Source organism: Ciona intestinalis, chromosome 5, assembly GCF_000224145.3.
Source record: "Ciona intestinalis chromosome 5, KH, whole genome shotgun sequence".
Taxonomy (NCBI): Eukaryota; Metazoa; Chordata; class Ascidiacea; order Phlebobranchia; family Cionidae; genus Ciona; species Ciona intestinalis.
The window spans coordinates 1,793,589-1,813,271 of NC_020170.2; the positions used below are offsets into that span (position 1 = coordinate 1,793,589).

General features: G+C 34.2%; 3 protein-coding genes across 4 annotated transcripts; all 3 read left to right on the forward strand.

Annotated features, from left to right (window-relative positions):
- The first annotated feature begins 3 nt into the window (after positions 1–3).
- On the forward strand, positions 4–1,177 carry LOC100177175 (isoleucine--tRNA ligase, cytoplasmic-like). The gene is made up of 3 exons (XM_002121039.2): positions 4–55; positions 397–546; positions 707–1,177. Exons 1-3 carry the CDS (start codon positions 4–6, stop codon positions 760–762), a joined length of 258 nt encoding a protein of 85 aa, XP_002121075.1. The 3' UTR covers positions 763–1,177.
- A 1,190-nt stretch (positions 1,178–2,367) lies between these two features.
- On the forward strand, positions 2,368–18,457 carry LOC100182699. Of its 2 annotated transcripts, none has more exons than XM_026834666.1 (19): positions 2,368–2,397; positions 8,389–8,556; positions 8,651–8,717; positions 8,897–9,107; positions 9,467–9,581; positions 10,351–10,494; positions 11,183–11,279; positions 11,413–11,595; positions 12,154–12,209; positions 12,708–12,855; positions 13,330–13,493; positions 13,952–14,155; positions 14,509–14,658; positions 14,899–15,099; positions 15,540–15,672; positions 16,080–16,172; positions 16,544–16,782; positions 17,127–17,361; positions 17,778–18,457. In XM_026834666.1, exons 2-18 carry the CDS (start codon positions 8,440–8,442, stop codon positions 17,355–17,357), a joined length of 2,553 nt encoding a protein of 850 aa, XP_026690467.1. In that variant the 5' UTR covers positions 2,368–2,397; positions 8,389–8,439; the 3' UTR covers positions 17,358–17,361; positions 17,778–18,457. The 2 variants fall into 2 exon arrangements, with proteins under 2 accessions (XP_026690467.1, XP_002120230.1); XM_002120194.4 differs by having other exon boundaries at positions 2,369–2,397; positions 14,899–15,105; positions 15,543–15,672.
- On the forward strand, positions 3,566–6,747 carry LOC100180354 (calcyphosin-like protein). The gene is made up of 4 exons (XM_009860320.3): positions 3,566–3,702; positions 5,608–5,785; positions 6,113–6,322; positions 6,646–6,747. Exons 1-4 carry the CDS (start codon positions 3,566–3,568, stop codon positions 6,745–6,747), a joined length of 627 nt encoding a protein of 208 aa, XP_009858622.2.
- Positions 18,458–19,683: the final 1,226 nt, after the last annotated feature.

Genomic DNA, 19,683 nt, shown 5'->3' on the forward strand with positions numbered 1-19,683 from the left:
CCAATGCAAGAACTTGCATGCCCATACATCAATGTCAAATTTGCAAAAGGAGAATGTAAGTTTAAAGTAAAGCTTGACGTATTAAAATAAATATAGTAGGTTGGGGGAACACCGGATACCTTTANCACATAATATCCAACTACTCTGATCGTGTTTTAAACATTTAAAAACGGTATATGGGAGTCATGAGGATACAGTTTTATAATTATTTAAATTTCTTTGTTTTTTACAAAATGGGACGATAAAATCGATTGAAATTGTGTTCTATCATTCCCTACCCTACTATATATTAAAAAACTGTGTGACTGTTCAATAGTTTCTTTGAAATAATTATATGCTTATTTTAATAAATATTTGTAATGGCTTTGTTAAATATATTTATTGATTGCAAAAAAGGTTGTAATGGAAATACCGGAGTTGTTTTATTGGAAAATCCTGTTCAATCAAATCCAATCTCACTTCATCAATTAAAAGAACAAACTAAAGTACTATTTGGACAACGTGGAAAATCCCTCAAATTGTTTGCTGGTCCAGATCTTTCAACAGGTTTGATCAAGACTTGTGGTTTCGTTATTATTTGCAGACATTGGAAATTTGATACTTACTTACATATAGCAAAGAATCTTAATTTATTTATTTTATACAAAATATTTATTTAAATGCTTACTTCAGTGAGAATAACTCTATTTTATTTACTTTTTAACAGAGTTAGAATCCATGGAAGAATTATTGAGACAGAAAATTGTTTTTGCTGCAGTTTAAGGGGGAATATTCAAAAGATACATTTTTTGCAACTTTTTTAAAACTAAAAATGTTGTGTATTTAGAATATTTTTCTCTTGAAGTTCATTTATAGTGTTTTGCATTGGCAAAACACATTAGTTCAATTATTGTATAGTTTTTGAAACTGTTCATTGCAATCATTGTTTCTCTGAACAAAATGATAGAAACTGTTGCCATTTACAATTTATAAATTCCAACTTTTTCTCTTATGTAAGGACTGTCAGTTTAAACTCGGTGGCAATATGGTAGTTAAGTGGTGTTTGGATAATATAAGAAGTTGTTTTTGAAGAAAAGTCGACAGTAGATCGGTCAAATTATTATGTGTCAAATGTTTCCTTACAAAGCGGTTTTGAATTTTCTGCATGAAAATATAATGGAGGGTGTGATATACTGGTGCAATGCGTTTTGTTGTACGGATCGTTTGGGGTGAGGGGTTTAGTAGTACAGATAGCAAACATCTAAACCAGAGTCCGGACTCTGATCTAAACACGGATTCTTGAAGTAGTGTGTGTATTTCTGATCTGTTAATCTGTTTCGTGAAGCCCCGACCAAATAAATACGAAGTTGCAATTGTAATGAAATACATAAACTGTTGAAGTTAAATAAACCCGATTTTAACATTTATAAAATATGCAACAAAACATCGATCCTGTTGGTTCCTCCATTTTTAAAATCGTTCACCAACACCGTTTGTTTTGCTCTTTCCCAGCTCGGTCCCCAGAGGAATGTGAATAACACTCTATTCAGTTTACGCACGAATTGTTCTGGGGCGAGAGCTGGTAACATGCTGAGTTTGTATAGTAGTGTAGGGATGATTAAACTTTAAATAATTGTGACTTGACCCAGAAGTGTAAGTCCACGTCGCGACTACGTGTTTATAATTCGTTGAATGTTTGCTAGGCTACTGTCGAATTTAGTTTGTGTTGGTTTATCAATCGACATGTAGCTCGGAATCGGATTCTCTTTCAAAACATCTTTAGCCATAACTACAATACGTAGACCTGTATCCATCCCTCGCTTGTCTTTTCTACTTTCAATTGCATGAACTTTACCCTAATTTTTTTCAAGATAGCGTGTCAATCTTTCATTTTCGAGTGGTATTGGCGTCCACCCCATTGCAACTGTTGTTTTGTCAGTCGCACATAAATGTACAGCGTTTACGCAAGGAGCCATTCCTCGTCTCATATTTCTAAATATCTATCAGAGTTAAGATATGACGCAATAATAACTATACTTTGTCCTCGTTCACACACAAGTCGACCTATTTGGCTGACCCATTCGTAACGTGTAAAATCGGAAGCATGAAATCACTGCAGTGGCGCAAAATGTTATACACTGTTGTATAGATATGAAGTTGAGCGAAGCTAGCACCTGTTTGAGATATTGCAGCTATATTCAATTGTACAAATTAGAGTGGGAGAAGATGGGACACCTTATCATTCGATTTACTGGTCACTTTTGGGAGTAAACATAGGACATTCAAAGAATTATAAAACCATAACTTTGCGGCTTCTATCGATCTTTGTCAATTGTTAAAAACAGGATCAGGATATTTAAATATTATGTGATAAAGGTGTCCCATCTTTTCCCAACTTACTTATTCTATTTGAATAAGGCATGCTAAAAGTATACTGAATAAGTATAGGCATGCCCACTGCTGCGACCTATATACCGTCGAATACGAATCAACAATAAAGACATAATCAGATACTGTTCGAGTCAATGCACCATAGATTTAACACTGGCCGAGTCGTCCTTATAATCGAGGCTAGATATTCCAAAAGGACAATTAGGATTAGGCCCTACGACTAGGGATAGCGTTCCACCTACTGCGTCAGGAGACTCGCTCGCCGTGACAAATCGAAGCAAGACAATCCCGAGCGACACCTACTGAGGAACAACTTCAAACGCTTAACTAACTTAACCAATCAAATAATTGCTTAACGCATTCTACTTTAAGTAATTTTTCTTGCAAATCTGGAACGTCAGCCCTCGTTTTGCATGTTGCCTTAACATGTTCCCTTTTTGTTCTGCTGTGCCTGGTAGCTTTGTCGTTGAAACTTTATTTTATCCAACAAATCCCATATTTCTTCACGGTTTAAGAGAGTAGCTATTCTGAATCAGATACAATGTGGCCAAGCTAAATTCTGCTTGTTGGCCTGGTCACTAAGTCTTGGCTTACCGCAGTGGCATAGGAGCGTCCGCTCTCCATGCCGTCCTGAGACGAGTGGTTTTAACATTTCTTCCATTTAATCAACGCTTATATATATATATAAGCGTTTATATAAGCTTATGTATATATATAAGCGTTGATTTAATTAAACAAACTTTTATAAAATTTCCAATAAATTTTATGAAACGTTGTGAAAATCACTGACCGTTGGTTACCTTCGGCAACCGACCGTAACGCATCAAAACAAAGTTTGAAGTTACGTTTGCGTAGATTTGTAATGTTTGTGAGAAATTAAAACTTTAATATTAACGTTTTGCAGTATCGTTCGAATTATGTTAAAAGCTTAGAATAAAACTGATAATTTATTTTAGTCTTTTATTTCTTAAAAAAGGATAGTATTTAAGTTTGGTCATTTTCTTTTTATATAAATATTATTACGTTGAGTATAACGTTAAAGAAATTATCACTAATAAAGAATTTGTTTTTCGATCGGATGTTTTCTATTTGGCACTGAACTTACTTCATAAAAATTTAATTACAGGTCTTGGGTATAACTGTATAATATAGCAAATTAATTAAATTTGAAACTTTTTGGACATATATATAAAATATGGCTGGTACAGCAAGGCACGACCGTGAAATGAAAATGAACGCAACAAAAAAACTTAATTCAACCAAGAATCCAATTGAAAAGTTGCGTTTGCAATGTTTATCAAGAGGATCAAGTGGAATTAAAGGACTTGGAAGGTACTTTGTGATTGATAGGATGTTTATAAACACTAAATTTGTATATTAACTACAAAATACATTTATGGTGCTTGACCAACTAATATATTTTATGTTTTTCTCTGGATCAGTGTGACATTTTAGGTTCCAAATCTAAAGTGACAGGGTAGCTAGGCAGGCATATCATGAAATTTTCTGCAATATAATATTAAACATTACAACTAGCTAGTCTGCAGAGTACGGCAGTGCCTAACCAGATCTTGCGCATGTAAGACGGTTATTTTTCGAGTGCGCGTGAAAATCCACCTCCAAAGCATGTACATTTTCAAGCCTCTTTAGAAAATCTCACTTTATGTAATACGTAACAGAATCGCTTGTGCACCTGCGACCTGCCATACTCTGCAGATTGGACAATCACAGATATTCGCTTCATAGCATTGTATGTCAGATTATGTCTGCCTACTTTCCATTTTTAAAAGTTGGGGCTCAAGTTTATGATATTTTAGGCATAAATTGCCTATATTATAGTTTAATGTTAAACTATTTTCCCTTTTTTGTTTTATTCAATATTAAACAAAACATACATATATATATAATTTTATTTTACCTCAAAGGTAGTATAGGAATACTGGAAAATATACCCCAATTTAACTTCAACAGGTTTATCTATATAAATCCAATGTAATTAATCGATCACTGACAGGTTAGGTTTCAAGATTTTAACGCTTCTATAATCATTGAAGTCGTTTCTGATTGTTTGAAGTCCATCAGTTGTTGCCGTTTTTGATCATTAATTGAACTTGATTTGTGTTTGTTGCATAGTCTGCTGTGGCAATGCTGCTGGTGGCTATGTAACATGTAGATGTAGTTATCTAATTGAATCATATCTGTTAAGGCTGGATTTGCTGCTGTATGTTATGAATTCAGTTACGCTGTATGTACATGTACAATACATATATATTTGTACATGATACATATATGTATTTTTAGATTGTAGCAAAGATTGTTTATAGATTGTATTATTTTAATTTTAAATGTACTGCAAAATGTACTCAAAACAGGGTAAGTATCTGAAACTGCATTTCCATGTATTTTGTATTTTGGTGCACTGGCAAAGTAAGACATTTTGGTAACTTATCAGTAATCGACACCTTGAACTAAATATTTTGATGATAAATCAAAGGTAGTGGTGGTGATGTGATGGTATATATATTTTGCTATAATATTTAATAAATATCATAGTGTTATATCCGAAACTTGTGTTAAAGTCTGTACAGCGTTACAATATGTAACCTTGGTGTGACATTCGTGACATGCAAGTAATTTGCTTTCAATACTTGCATTTTAGACATTATTTGTAAAATAGATGATTAATATTATAACACAATTGCAAATTCATCTAAAAAGATTATTTCCTCTTAGTCTAAAAAAGTGGTTCCCAAACTTTATTAACTCGCGTACGCGCAAAATTAAAGTATAGATATGTTTGCAAAGAATACTTTAATCGCGCGCGTAAAGCAATGCCTTCCGATCGTTTGGTGTGAACTTAATAGTTGTTTGGTGTGAACTTAAAAGTTGCTTGCTTTCCAGGGAGACCTTACGCGTACCACTAGTGGTACGCGTACCACAGTTTGAAAACCACTGGTCTAAAAAGATGAATTTCAAATTTATCTCAAACAGATAAATTTTATTGTTGAACGCGGCACTATATATTGCTCATTGTGACATACACACGGAAATGATTTGGTTTAAATAATTGTACTTTGGACATTATTTGTAAAATAGATGATTAATATTATAGCACAATGCCAATTCATCTAAAAATATGAATTTTATTGTTGTACACAGCACAATGTATTGCTCGTTGTGCATGCTTGCTTTAATGCTTAACCATTTGCTTGCTTAATGTAAATCAAACAAACACAGAACATTCAAAATAATGGATGATGATGGCAGCAAGTCGATAGACTTCAAGGAATTCAAGAAGGGCTTGAGGGATTATGGTGTTGATATTGAGCCTGATGAAGTACAAGAAATGTTCTCAGCTTTCGATAGAGACGGATCCGGGACGATTGATTTTGACGAGTTTTTGGTTAATCTAAGGGTATGAGATTTTTATTATGACATCACGAACTAATTTAATTTTTAGAAAAGTGACCCTAAAAACTGTTTAAAAAAATATAGGCAATTATGATAAATGGAATGACCATAGATTATCTTTAATCTAAACTTATTGCACTGAAGTCCTGGAGCAAGCCTAAATCACAGGTTTCTTAGCGTGCCTTACCGCAGGACCTTTTTTGTATAGAATAGCTAAGAACCCTTAAACGTTATTGCATTTTATGTGTCTATAAAGTATTTGTAATAAATTACCTTATATTATTTTGTTAAAATTTTTTGTTTAAATATTTTTATCTGTTTTAAATAAAAGCCACCGCTGTCAAAAGCTCGTAAGAATTTGATCCAGCAAGCATTCAGAAAGTTGGACAAGACTGGAGATGGAGTTATAACTGTGGAGGATTTGAGAGGAGTTTACAATGCTAAACATCATCCTAAGTATTTAAATGGGGAGTGGACGGAGGATGATGTCTTCCGGAAGTTTCTTGTTAGTTTTGATACACCTGGTGAAGCTGATGGAGAGGTAGGCTATCTTTCTTGGTGGTTTACTTATGGCCATTTGCTTAATTGCTATTGGTGTTTAAAATGTATGACTATTAAAGTCATGTGTAACTTTCAACTATCAAAGCTTTTTAAATATATTTTACATTTGTTTTAATAGCCTATTCACGTCACCTCATTATGGTAATGAAATCTATAAATAGTATTTATGTTTTCTCATTTTTATGTGGTGGGGTAACTTACATCTTGTATGTGGTGGGGTAACATACATCTTGTACAGGTCTATTTTTTATACAAATTCTACATTTTTCTTACATGCTAATGTGATTATTTACTTACCTACAGGTCACTTACGATGAATTTTTCAATTATTATGTTGGTGTCAGCGCTTCAATTGACCAAGATGTATATTTTGATGTGATGATGCGAAAAGCATGGAAATTGTGATGTAATAATGCAACTTTATAAAGATTATTATCTAACCTTGGTTATAACATATACCATTCCCATATTGTAGTATTCCTGTACTTCAAGCAATTATGTTAACTTACATGCAGTGTGTACGTACTGCTGAAGTAGTTCAGTAATTTGATTATAATACTCTGGATAGATATAGTGAGAAAAAACTTACAGAAAATCCTAAATTATGCTTCGTTATTTCACTTTTAAATGATTTTGCAAACCAATTTATATACTTTGCAATGTGTGTGCTTTTTATAAAGTATTATTCTTGTGCTTTAAATTACAAACCTAAGTTTTTTATAGATGTTTTGGGACATTCATATATTTTAATTTTTTATGATGCACTAACATTGTGATGATGTGTATTTTGTCGCTAGCTATCGTTAATAAAAGAAACCTTGCACTACCTTCTTATGGTAATGTAACGTTCCTGGTGTATAACGGCATACGCGTCTGTTTCTAAACCAAGACTGCAAAGAGTCGTGGCACTAAAGGAAAATGCACTCCAGTCACCCTCTGCAACATAGACGTCGGAAAACCTTACTTGGCCCGCTGCTAAAGTATTTATGGTGCGAACCAGAGTCCGTATAAAAACATTTTTCTCGGAATCTGGTGGAAACCATTTGGATGTTAGTGAGAGCAGTTGAACGTTGTCCAACTTTGGCATAACGAGAAATGTTGCAGCGTAGGCGACGTTGCTGTGTTTTGAGAACGCACATGAATAGTAACGAGTTGCGGGACACTGACTTGTCTACTTAAGAGTTACCAACCGTACATGTGAGCCTTAACCATCCTGATGTAATTGGATCAGAGGAAACTCCTGCAAACTTGTTACTTCCTCCCTTCCGTGTTCTCCACATGACAGTAGCGTCTACTTAGTGGGATGTAGGCTAGTGGGCTAGTTGGTACGGTTGCTTACGTTTATCTCATACTAACTTTGATTTATCTTACTGTATAACACACATGTGCAGGTCTTGGGTGAGTACTTCGAGTTACAATTTTTATAAAAATCGATAGTCGGGTCTGTTTGTTTGCGACGTGATATAATTTGCATATCATAGGCCATATATAGTTAATAGAAGGCGTAGATAAAACAAATGGGTTGCGTGAATGCCAAACACTATGTTTACTTATTTATAGCCAATTGAATGTGTTTTAGGTAAAAGGTTAAACATTTTAACGCGTGATTTGCACCATATGTTGTAATTAAAATGCCCGGCTATTTAATAGAAATCGTACTAATGTGGCTGCTTCCAGACTAAACATGGGCGGCACGTTTAAAATCAATGATCGATGAATAATAAATGAGTCGTTGTCAAAATCGTTTCAATACAAGTTAAACCTGTATGTGATTTGCTTTCGGTAGTGGTTTAAATAAGTTATATACACGTTAAGTAATATAGTATACTACCTATCAACAAAAAACGTTCACAAAACAGGTTAAAAGTGATTGCGTTTCGCGAAATTACATTTTCCTAACTTCTAACTAAAATTTGAAAGAATTTATTCTTGTAATAGCTTTAACGTTTGTAAATTTGCGTGTATATTAGTTAGCAATAAGTTCAGTTCTCTTTTTCGTTTATTTTGTGTAAATGTTCTTGGAAAAGTTGTCATTTATCATTCCAGGTGAAACGTTAAAAAAGAAGATTGGTTAGTAATGTTTTGTTGCTAGAACAAATGAATTTCAACATGAGAGAACAAAGCCGTACTTTTATGGAAGTTTCACAACTTGAATTTGCAAAAAGATGCCGCAGAATATCAATTAAAAATATTGCGGCTGGTGTTCTAAATCAGGTACAACTTTTGGATTCTTTATCTTATAAACTGCATGTTTTTATTAATGTTTGTGGATTTATGTGGATAAAATACTAACAAATGTTTATTGCAGGATATACTTGAGCTATTGAAGCCTTATTTTTATCAGCAAATTCATATTGACAAGAATAGCTTATCCTGTAAGTATATGCTGTATTAAATTTGAAACTCCTTTGCCGTAATCGAACTTAGTATTTCGAGAACTAAATAAATATACAACTTTTTATTATTACCTTTCCAAAAAGAGAAAACAGACTTTTTCATTTTGCCTAATTTTTAGGATAATTTTGTGGATGAAATTCATTGTTTTTTCTTCCAGGTAAAGCAGTACTTTTGGATGGATCATGTGCTGCCCGTTGTTTGGAAGAATTAAACGGGAAAATGTTCCGCGGTCAACGTCTGTCTGTATCTCTTGCATCATGTGATTTTATGCTGTGTGTCACTCAACTTCCACTTTCTTTCACTCACGATCAGTTTTTAAGTTTGATCACGCCATTTGGGACTCCAGAACGTTGTTTTCTTGTGCATAGGTAAAACATATTTTAATTACACAATTTTAAACATATACGTTGGGTGGCTTTTTATGAATTTTAGCATCCAAAAGTGAGCTTTAGGTTGGAGGCTGCCTTCTATACTGTCCTTATTGGATGATTTGTGTACAAGTGAATTCTATTCTGCTTACCCATTTAAATGCTAAATTATGAACCGCAGTTGCTGTTTCTTCAACTACTGTCATTTCTTGCAATAACAATTTTAGTGGTGCATACTAACTACTAATAGTAATGTATCAGTAAAATATATCCATTTTGCTTATTCAATATATATTTATTAGCTCATATGCACTAATGCACATGGGTGTATATTAAGTTATACATTTGTATATTCACAGTGATGTAACTGGGCAAAGCAAAGGTTATGGTTGTGTAGAATTCACAAGCAAAGAATCGTCTATAAAAGCCAAGAACCAACTCAATGGGTTTAAAATCCAAAACAATGTATTGCAGGTGAGTACAAAAGATTGATTGATAATTTCCATTACTATCCCTTAGTAACTAACACTTTCCTCTTGATTACACTTCGTTACAACACAAGGCATATTAGGGATGTAACGTAGATCTAAACATTTTTACGTCCATTACAATACAAGTAGCCTAATACCCTTTTTGCATGGTAAAAAGTTAATGCGAATAACGATCCGCATTAACTCGTCATATGATAACTCGCTAACCGCGTTATTTTGCATGGTCATTTGTTTATGCGCGTATCAACATTGAGTTAGCTTACTTAAGCGCAATATTGTTAAACCTAGTTTATAAAATAAGTTTTTATACTTTATGGTGATATTACCAACTAAAAACTGTAAAAATAATACCCGAAATAGATTAAGCTCTTAAAAGTGAAACTGTAATTCCACCAAACTTTTCATTACTCGCATAATGCAAGTAACAACCAACCTTCTACAGCAGATAACACGCTTACGACGTTATGCGTGTTAACTTTGCTTTTGCGAGTAAATATGCGAGTACTTACACGCATAAAAGTGACCATGCAAAAAGGGTATATTTAATGTTTCGTTTTTACCTCTTTAAAGATAGTATGTTAAAATGTTAGTTTGTAATTGTAACAGATTTCCAAGATTAGGTATTATTTATACTTACCAAACACATTATTTTGTTTTAAAATCTTAACTACATGGTTGACCTGTACCTGAATGTGACCGTCTGAATTAAGCTGCTGATATGCATGTTGATTGTCTCTTACTTGTTATAAAAGGTTCACTGGCTTGATACGATTCCCATCCACTACACCGGACTCTACTCCTCGTGTCTCCTTGTAGAAGATCTACCACCTGGGTTTAAGGACCAACAAGTCCTGCATGAAGTATTTTCACAGTTTTCAACCCCAAAGTTTTGTCAGGTATCGTCAACAGTATTTGTAACTATGAGTGTTCAGTTAATTTTTCAAGGCAAGTTTGATAATCCCTTGACTGCTAGATTATTTTCAAAACTTTTAATAAGATCTTAATGAATCCAAATTTGCAATAAAACTTTTAAAATAGTGCTTTTTAAAATGGGCTATATACAGTCTTCAGGTTCTTTTTTTCTTGTCCATAGTGACATACTGACATTAGGTGTTACATTAATTTTAACATGATTTGAATCGCTTTTTACCATGAAATTAGCTTAGTGGCTGCACCACTTGCACCACTGCCTATTTATTCAAAAAATCTATTAAACTGTGATTTCCAGCGTCTTTTTTAAATTTCCTAAATTCCTAGCCAGTTGTTCTCTAGAAATTAGTTGGTCTCATTTTTATAAGTTGGCATTAGTACGTCAGATAGGCGAAAGAAAAATCAATTGTAAAGAAATTTATTTTATTGTTGAAACCCAATTCCTTTAGTGTGTCACTGTCAGACTAACTTTAGCTGTATATAAGAATAAACCACACAATTTTCGTTTATATACATTTGAAATAAGTATTAATGTTGTATTGTTTTCTCTATTTTAAAATTTTATTGCTTAATGTACATTAAATATCACTTAGCCATGAGCTGTTATATTTCTTAAGTAATGTGCAGGTGCTAATTTGTAGGTTTTTATTACAGTTAGCCCAATGTCCTTACAATGACTTTGCGATTGTTGAATATGCTGACTCATCACAAGCAGAAGAGTCTTGGACCAAATTAAATGGATACAGAATCGGTTAGTTGACTAGGTATTTACTATTTTTTTAAACATTTCCAAAAAAATGTATGTATACAATACAGAAAAACTTGGTGGCTTTTAATGTATTTTAAAATGACCAAATAAACATTGTTAAATCATCCATTTTAAGGAGAATTCCCAGTGAAAGTTTCATTTTGTGTCCCTGGACCTCGAGGTCTTGTTGTACTGAATGCTCTACGTGCGTCGAGGGATTTAATCCGAGGAAACCCGTGTGGTGGTCTCCTACCAACACCTGTAATGGACCATAATACAAACAAGCAGCTCGCAAGTTCACTGCTCAACCATCATAAAGGTGAGATGCAAATTTTGTTTTATTTAAAGTATTTATATAAAGTAAGATAAAAAATCACTTTTGGTATTGAGATAACCAACTGTGGCCAAGTCTTCTGGTGTTGGTTGCTGTAAGACCTTTTTTAGAATAGTTAGACGAAGTATGGGGAATAAAGTACTGTAACTAACAAGTTATATGTTTAGCCAGCACAAATCTTAAAAGAGGACAATGTAATTTAGGGTGTTGTTGTGCTCTAGTGTCTCAACTCTGGTCCAAATCCAAAGTCCTCTGATGTGCCTTCCTGTAGGACCTTTTCCTCAAGCCCCAAAGTAGTTAGAAAATAATATACTTCTAGAACTTAACAATAAATATGGGGGAGAACAATATTTTAAATGCTTACTTATTAAATGTAACTTAGGCAAATTAACTGTTTAATTAGTTTAAACGTATTCTATTTTAAAACTTATTTGTTTGTTTGAAAAAAATATGCTTTAATGTTCGAGAAGTTTACATAACAGAATAAGGGGTTAGTTAATGTTTATTTTGGTTACTATAATTTAAACTTTATATATATTTCAGATTCTTTAAATGTTATTCCTGATGGACTGGCTGCAGTTACTTCTAAAGATCCACAGGTATTATTGCTAAGCACAAAGCAAGACCCTTAGTTAAAAATCTCAGTAATTGTATGACATAGTGCAGCAGTGGGGGTGCAAAATGTAAATATTAAAAATGAATTAAAAAAGCTGTTTTGACCAAATTCACACAACTGTTTGTAGGCATACAGTAGAAATAGATTTTTAAAATACAGTTAAAAGGTATGTGTACCACTATAGTCTGTGACCCAAAGTCCAACCAAATCAAATGGTGATCAAGGGTAAAAAACCACTGCTTTAGGATTTTATTACATGTTTATATTAATTCAAAATTAAGGTCTAATCTGTATCTGTGTACAGATAGTCCTAACCAAGCTGAATCTACAATCCCAGTTGTAGCATTTAAAATGTTACTGTTTTCGAGTTATTGTCACCTATATTTGCACCGGTAATATAATGGGTGCTTCCTGTGAACTACCTGTTACATTGGAAACTTTTACTTCAGTTCAATTTAATAAGAGATCCCATGTGTCACAGGTGCACCAGTTGCTTAATGCATTACAAAACCGGTTAACCGAGCCCCAGGTTCTTAACCCATCCCTTCATAATGTCCATCACACTGATATATGGGCACAATCACAACTTACAATGAACTCAGCCATGCTTAACCATCTACAACACGCTGGTAAGAACCATTGTCATTATAAATCTTAGATATTCAGTCTTGTTGGTTTGCGCAGTGCAAATTCGTTGCGGAAAATTTATTAGTGCCATTGATGTAATGGAACAAATGCCTAGCTAAAATACGTTTTGTTGTCAGCCAATATAGACCAAAGATAATGCAATATTTTTACCGGTAAATGGCGAACTGTTTAAGACTAAAATTTGATAACAGTATTTCAACAGTTCTTGTAGCCAGTGGCGCAGCCAGAAAAAAATAGGGGGTTTATTCAAAAATTTTCAAAACTTTTTGTTTTAATTATTTAAAAAAAATTTTTTTTGGTTTAAAAGGGGGAGGGTCGCGACCCCCTAAACCCCCCTGGCTGCGCTGCTGCTTGCAGCACTCCAAAATCATTGTAATAAATCAAGTCAATATTTTTTTTAAATGCCAAAAAATATCAATTGGTATTTTTTGAAATCCCAATGTATTTAAATGAAGGTCGTTTAGTTGGTGAAGTTCCCACCAGTCTTCCATACAGAGCAACAGATGGTGTTTCACATCATATGTCTCTACGTAGTCGCAGTGGAAGTATTTCATCCTGTGACTCGGGTGCTAAAGCTGAAGACGAAGTGTTTGAACCAATGAGGAGACCAAGTCAGGAGGTGTGTTGTACATAAATGTAAAGGTTTAACTGTTAAACATGAATATATATATATATATGCAGATGAATCGCATATACAGTCTTGCCAGTCAAAAAAGGCGCAAGGTAATTTATATGCAGATGAATCGCATATACAGTCTTGCATAAGTTTTAAAGAAATATTGCATATTCTTTTGCTGTTGTTACTAGGCCTAAAATGTAATACAGGTGTATAGAATTTCTGCTAACTGACATAAAAGTTATTTCACCAGGAATATTAGTGCAATAAACTTTACTATTTACATTTTACCAGAAGAGAAAAGTAGTAATTACAGTTTCGCATAACGCATAATTTCGATATGGCTAACACGCGATACAGTTTGGTTATAATTATTTAGAAATTTGTCTTCACATTAAAATCCAAACTTCATTGCAGTTAATGTATAATAAATCCTTTTTGCTCTGACTTTACATTTCCAGGATTCTCATCCATTTGAAAACACATATGGTCTACGAGGTGTAAACGTGGAAGACAAAATCGATTCAACTTTTGTTGGCAAACCCATTTTAAGAAACACTGGTTTCGGCAACACTGAGCCAGTGATGCCACACCATTCATTACTCGCACATACTGGAAACAACTCGCATCCTAATACATTGCTGTTTCTCAGGGAGGAATCACAGGTTAGGATAGGTTTCAACTTTTACTGTTTAACGTTTATTCCCTAATTTTCTGTTTACCACATTGTAATCAAGATTTTAGTAAACACTTTACAGACAGTCAGACAGAAAAGTTTTCTATGTAGCACTTAAATCCCATGCAATTCCTTACAGTGCTAAATGTCACATATTTGCTTTGTAAAAACTCAAAAACTAATGTTAACAGTATAGATTAGTTGCTATTACCACATTTAAAAAAGTCTGTCAAAGCACTTTATATTTCTTGCGAATTTTTTCCAGGAGATTTTTGACTTCTAATACCACATAAACATTTTGTGTTTGCTTGTTTTAATGGCTTGTTATATTTCATGACTCAGCGAAGTGAAAGTGCTGACTCAGCATACAGTGGCAGCCAAGGAAGTAATTCATCAGATTATGGTTTTCCATGTCATGCGAATCGTGTGTCTAACATATCGCAATGTGCAACTTCTAACAGTAATTTACCTGGTCATACAACAAGAACACAGGCAAGTTATTTGTGTGGCTTGTTTTATATATTGATGTGTTCAATTTCTTTTTACCGAAACTGTTTTAATTAAAGCGGATTTAATTTAAAATAAACCAACTAAAGTTTCAAGTTATTTTTTCCAGAGTTCAAAAACGTTATAAGTTTTAGACTTTGCAACATAAATTATGTATAAGCATTTTTCCAATAAGAAGTTAAAAACTTTAATTTTTGTAAACAAACAAAATATAATCCTATTCAGGGAAGCTCACTTGTGCAAGAGTTTCACCATTTCAACTCCATACTGCCACCTGGAGTTCAACGCTATCCACAAATCCCGAAGAAAGTTTGTTACGATAATGTGTTGGACTACACTGGTTCATCTGGTGCTGTAGTGACATCCAGTGGAAGGTTTTCACCGTACCCAACTCCTGGTGTAACCAGCAAATCTCAACAACAACAACAACAGGTGAAGTCATTGAAGTTGCCACAATTTATGTCATATTAACCTTAAATATATATATATATATATATGTGTGAAATTATTGTATATAAGTATACTTGGTATATTGGCTTTTTGGTCAATCGAAGATTTACATGCATATAAATTTCTTATCATACAATCCTATGTTTCTGTATCTAGCTCACAATATCTATCTGTTCTATATTATTTAACACGGGTCTACAATCTACATGTATTGTTTTTAGTCTCACTACCCACTTGTATCAGCTTGTAACTGACCATTATTTTAAAATTCGTATTTACAATATTACACAAAGAATGCGAAAACTTTTAAAAGTTACTGTTAAATAGTAAAAATTTTGTTACAAAACCTGTTATGAAACAACCTAATATTACATTATATAAGTTTCCGCTTAATAACACCAATGTTAAATATTTTCCAGGTAAACCAACCCATTAGTCGTGAACTTGGAAGTAACGAACACATGTCAGCGTTTGTACATTGCCCACAATCTAATGATGTCATGAGGATCCCACGTCCGGAAATCAACAGAAAAGATGTTCCAACAAAAGGTAACATTGATAAATTTGTCAAAAAATGTTTTTTTGGACAGTTTCTAACTGGTTTTTAATACTTTTTTTTATTGTTCTTGTAAAAAATTGGGTAAAATTGTGTTTCCAAAACAACAATAGTATTAGTAAGTTGCCTAAATGTCATGCTTAATATAGGATCCAGGCAATATATACAGTAAAGAATCCCTTCTTTAATTGCGCAAGATATGTATAAAGGTGGCTGTACACAGTATCCGGCATGCCAATCGCTTGCCAAGTCGTATGCATACCCATTACCGAGTTCCGCATGCGGCAGCAAAATCCGGACAAAACAGACCAAACGGTCGAATTCCGGATACTGTGTACAGCCACCTTAAGTGTACCTTTAAACATTATTTCTGTATCTAATGCAACACCTGTTATTTTAGTTCCAGTATCCGTATGCACAAGTACTCAACCAATAGGAGGCGAGAGAAAGTTTCAAACACTCAGTAGTTTGTCTGCTGTGTTACCTCATGAGGGTAAATATTAATTAAGAATTATTTATGTCATGTTTTTCACTGGTTTAAATTTAATAACTGACACTCTTTGACCAAGCATTAACATATGTCTATAAAAAATTGAGGCCTCACTTCAAGTGCTACAAATATGGTATATGCAATTGTTTTATCACACTGCAGTTCTTACTTAGTGATAAAAAGTATAGTATGTACCTAAGAAATTTTATCATGTCCTATCAAAAAATAGATATGTTCCTCAGACAGTCTTAAAATCTGTTCCTTAAACGTTTTATTATGTCTTATCAATATAACTATAACTAATGACTATTGTATAATATAAAACATATTCAAATTTTCCTACCAATCCATTACAAAAATATTGTTTTTTTTAGTTGAGAAACCAACAGCCATTATTGGCCGAACCACTCCGCACACTCGTCGAACCCGTTTGACCCCCATCCCTGGTATCGGGCACGAACTTGGGGCTGATTCACCCACCCAACTTCAACTTCTTGGGTCCAACCTGGTGGAAGGGTTGCTAGGGGAATCCCCTCGTTCCGGGGGTTTCAATGCAAGCACAGCGGGCAGATTACTTCGTGCATTAAACCTGTTTTCTCCTACAGAGTTTGTGGTAAGTTGTCATTTGTGAAAACTTGCTTCTTCACCGTCAATACCCTGCTCTGGTTTTATTAATGGTTTATTACGTCACAATAGTGAATTGGTGATACTTTACATAATACAGTGGGTATCCCAGAGGCCTAAGGAACCAAAATTTTCACTGGTCACCAGCTAAAGGAATAGCATGCTGTTTTTTTTTTAATTTCATTAATATTTTTACCGGTGATATCACAGGTGCTTCTCGCTTAATTTTAATTCAGTTCTTAAATATTTGTCCATTTCCTGTACTGTAGCCTACCCTACATATCTAAACTGGGTGTTCTAGCTTTAATGTGTATACTCATTTCCATTTACCAGAATTCCCCCCAAGCTGTGACTCCCATTCGTAAGCGAGGTGTTGGTAACGTTCTTCCATCTCCCGAACCCAGCCCTGAAGCTGGTGCTTATGTAGGCCAGCATTCACAGGGGTTGGGGGGTCATTACGCAGATTCTTACGGCATCCTGGGTGAGGTTATGGGGCTGGGGAATTCCCCGCAACACCCAGGCATGATGGGGTTAATGAAAAGAAGGCGAAGCAATGAAACATAATCAGGTGAATACTTTTATTTGATGTATTTATATTATTTAAGTTTAATCTCAAAATTGAATGCTTCTAAAGTAATATAGTAACTAAATACAGTTACAGTACTGATATAAATGGGTTTAATTGCTATTTTAAAACTGTTTTCGGGCACACAAGATTATTCTTACAAATTACCTTCGTCTATATATACAAGTTGAAAAAATGTTTAGTTAATTTTATTCTTACCTTTTATTTTTTTCATTAAAATATCATTGTTTTGGTGCTTTTGTACAATGAAATAAGTAACAGTTTTATTTTCCTGGAAATGTTGTTTTTGGCAGTTAATAAGCCAACCCAGGCCTAAATCCCAGGTTTTGGACTTTTCTTACCATAGAACCTCACCCATATAAACAACAAATTCTAATAAAAAATATTTTTTTTTCCAGGATAGCTAAGCTTGTTCAATTTCTGCTGCTGCTCTGTGATATTTCATCACTAATTATGCCATTCATGTTCAAAACCTTTTTATTGCGTTTTTCTTTTTTTACGTTTTAGTTCATTGCAGTCATGGCAACTGTTGTCATTCCACTTTTCATTATAAAGTAAATAATTCATTATATATAATGATAAGAACAATTATAAGTTGCAGCGATACGCCTAATACTGCTTCTCCCTAAAGTTTTATAAGTTGATTCGAAACACCGCACAATTTTACTTCCTAATTCGCATTGTGTTTCGTATATTTTCATTGTTCTTATTTCGCTTTACGACATCGGCTTCTCTTTCCCTTACGCGGCGGGAAATCAGTCCTCCAATTCTCGTCGACGAATTCTACTTCTCCCTTCGTTCTAACTTCAGATTCGACTTTTCTATTCTCGCGTAAGAAAAGTTTTCGCGGCTGCCACACTTTTCTTTTTTTCACAATAGCTGGGTGCGCTTGTTTTTATTCAATAGCTTTTATCGTCCCGTTCCGTAACTGCTCACCAAATTTGCCAAAATGGACAAAAATGTCAGTTCCCTTCCGAGGTAGGTAATTTTAACCGTGTGCCCTTACTAACCGGACAACTTCTCGTTCACTCCGGTTCAGGTATTCATGTTTGTGTTAAATAAAGCATCACCAGATTCAGGTGTCGTTTATTCAGTACGGACAAATAACGTTTTTTCAGATTTTTTCGGGGTAATTTAATAAATGTATAGTACTGTGGGTAAGTGAGTACATGGTTTTATAATTCTTTGAATGTTCTTCATTTACTTCTAAGTCGGTCGAGAAAATATAATGAAAGGTTGTCCCATTTCCCCCCGCTGTAGTATATCTTTAAAAGGTAATATAATGCATGCTATTGTATTGCGTTTATTTTAAACTCCATTTGCAATCTATCGGTTTGGTGGGAACGCTTGTACTACGACCTAAATATACATGGTTTTGATGAGGTTACAATTATGTGCTTGGGCAAGACACTTAACTTCAAATGCTCCAACCCAGTGGTGACTAATGAGTTGTTCAGAATGTCAGCCAGGCAAAAAACAATTATCCACAAAGTTACACATATACGTTGTAACTTTAACAACCCCGTTCTTCGCCACTCGAGGACAGTTACGCGTAATTCATTTAAAGTTAAGTCGTTTCCACATATATAGCAATGTATAAATACATGACTCTTGAAAATTGTAAAAACAGAACGAAAAAAAGCTATGTCAAACTTAACCACTAGGTGGAGCCATAGAGAGTATTTTACTGCTGTTTCGAAAACTCGAATAAACTGCGATCGTTTCATTTCTTGGGTGACTATTACCAAACCAAACATTGTGACCGCATTTTCATTACTTTTTCATTCCTAAATTATAACCAACAACTTTGCAGCTATTTCAAGGCACGCTGGATATCAATAATTCAATAACCTTCCCAACCCAGCGCTTATTTCTGACCTTTAGCCGGTGAAAACTTGACCGTCGGCGGTGTTCAGTGGTTCGTAAAATGTTAATCTCATCTGGGACATAATTGGTCGAGTGAAGAGGTTGCGTTATTGGTACAACCCATGTAACTGTGCTAGCTTAGACATACTTCTATAAGGGGCAGAGCGGGCCAAGCAGACATAATCAAGCCAAAAATTTCCAGCTGTAATTATGGCATCCATGCAGCAACGAAAGCCAGACTGTGCAGTCCAGCCTTTAGAATGTCAAAACCAAATTCAAAGCATTCTATAATTACGTAACTTTGTTGCCGAAATTATTCAGCTATTTATTAGCGCGTGAATTGGGTATCGCTTGACCTTTTCTGTACATGGGTTTCTTTTGCTATGAGAATACCCAATAGCCTACTCAAGCAATACTGTCGACCATTGCCAAGTTTAA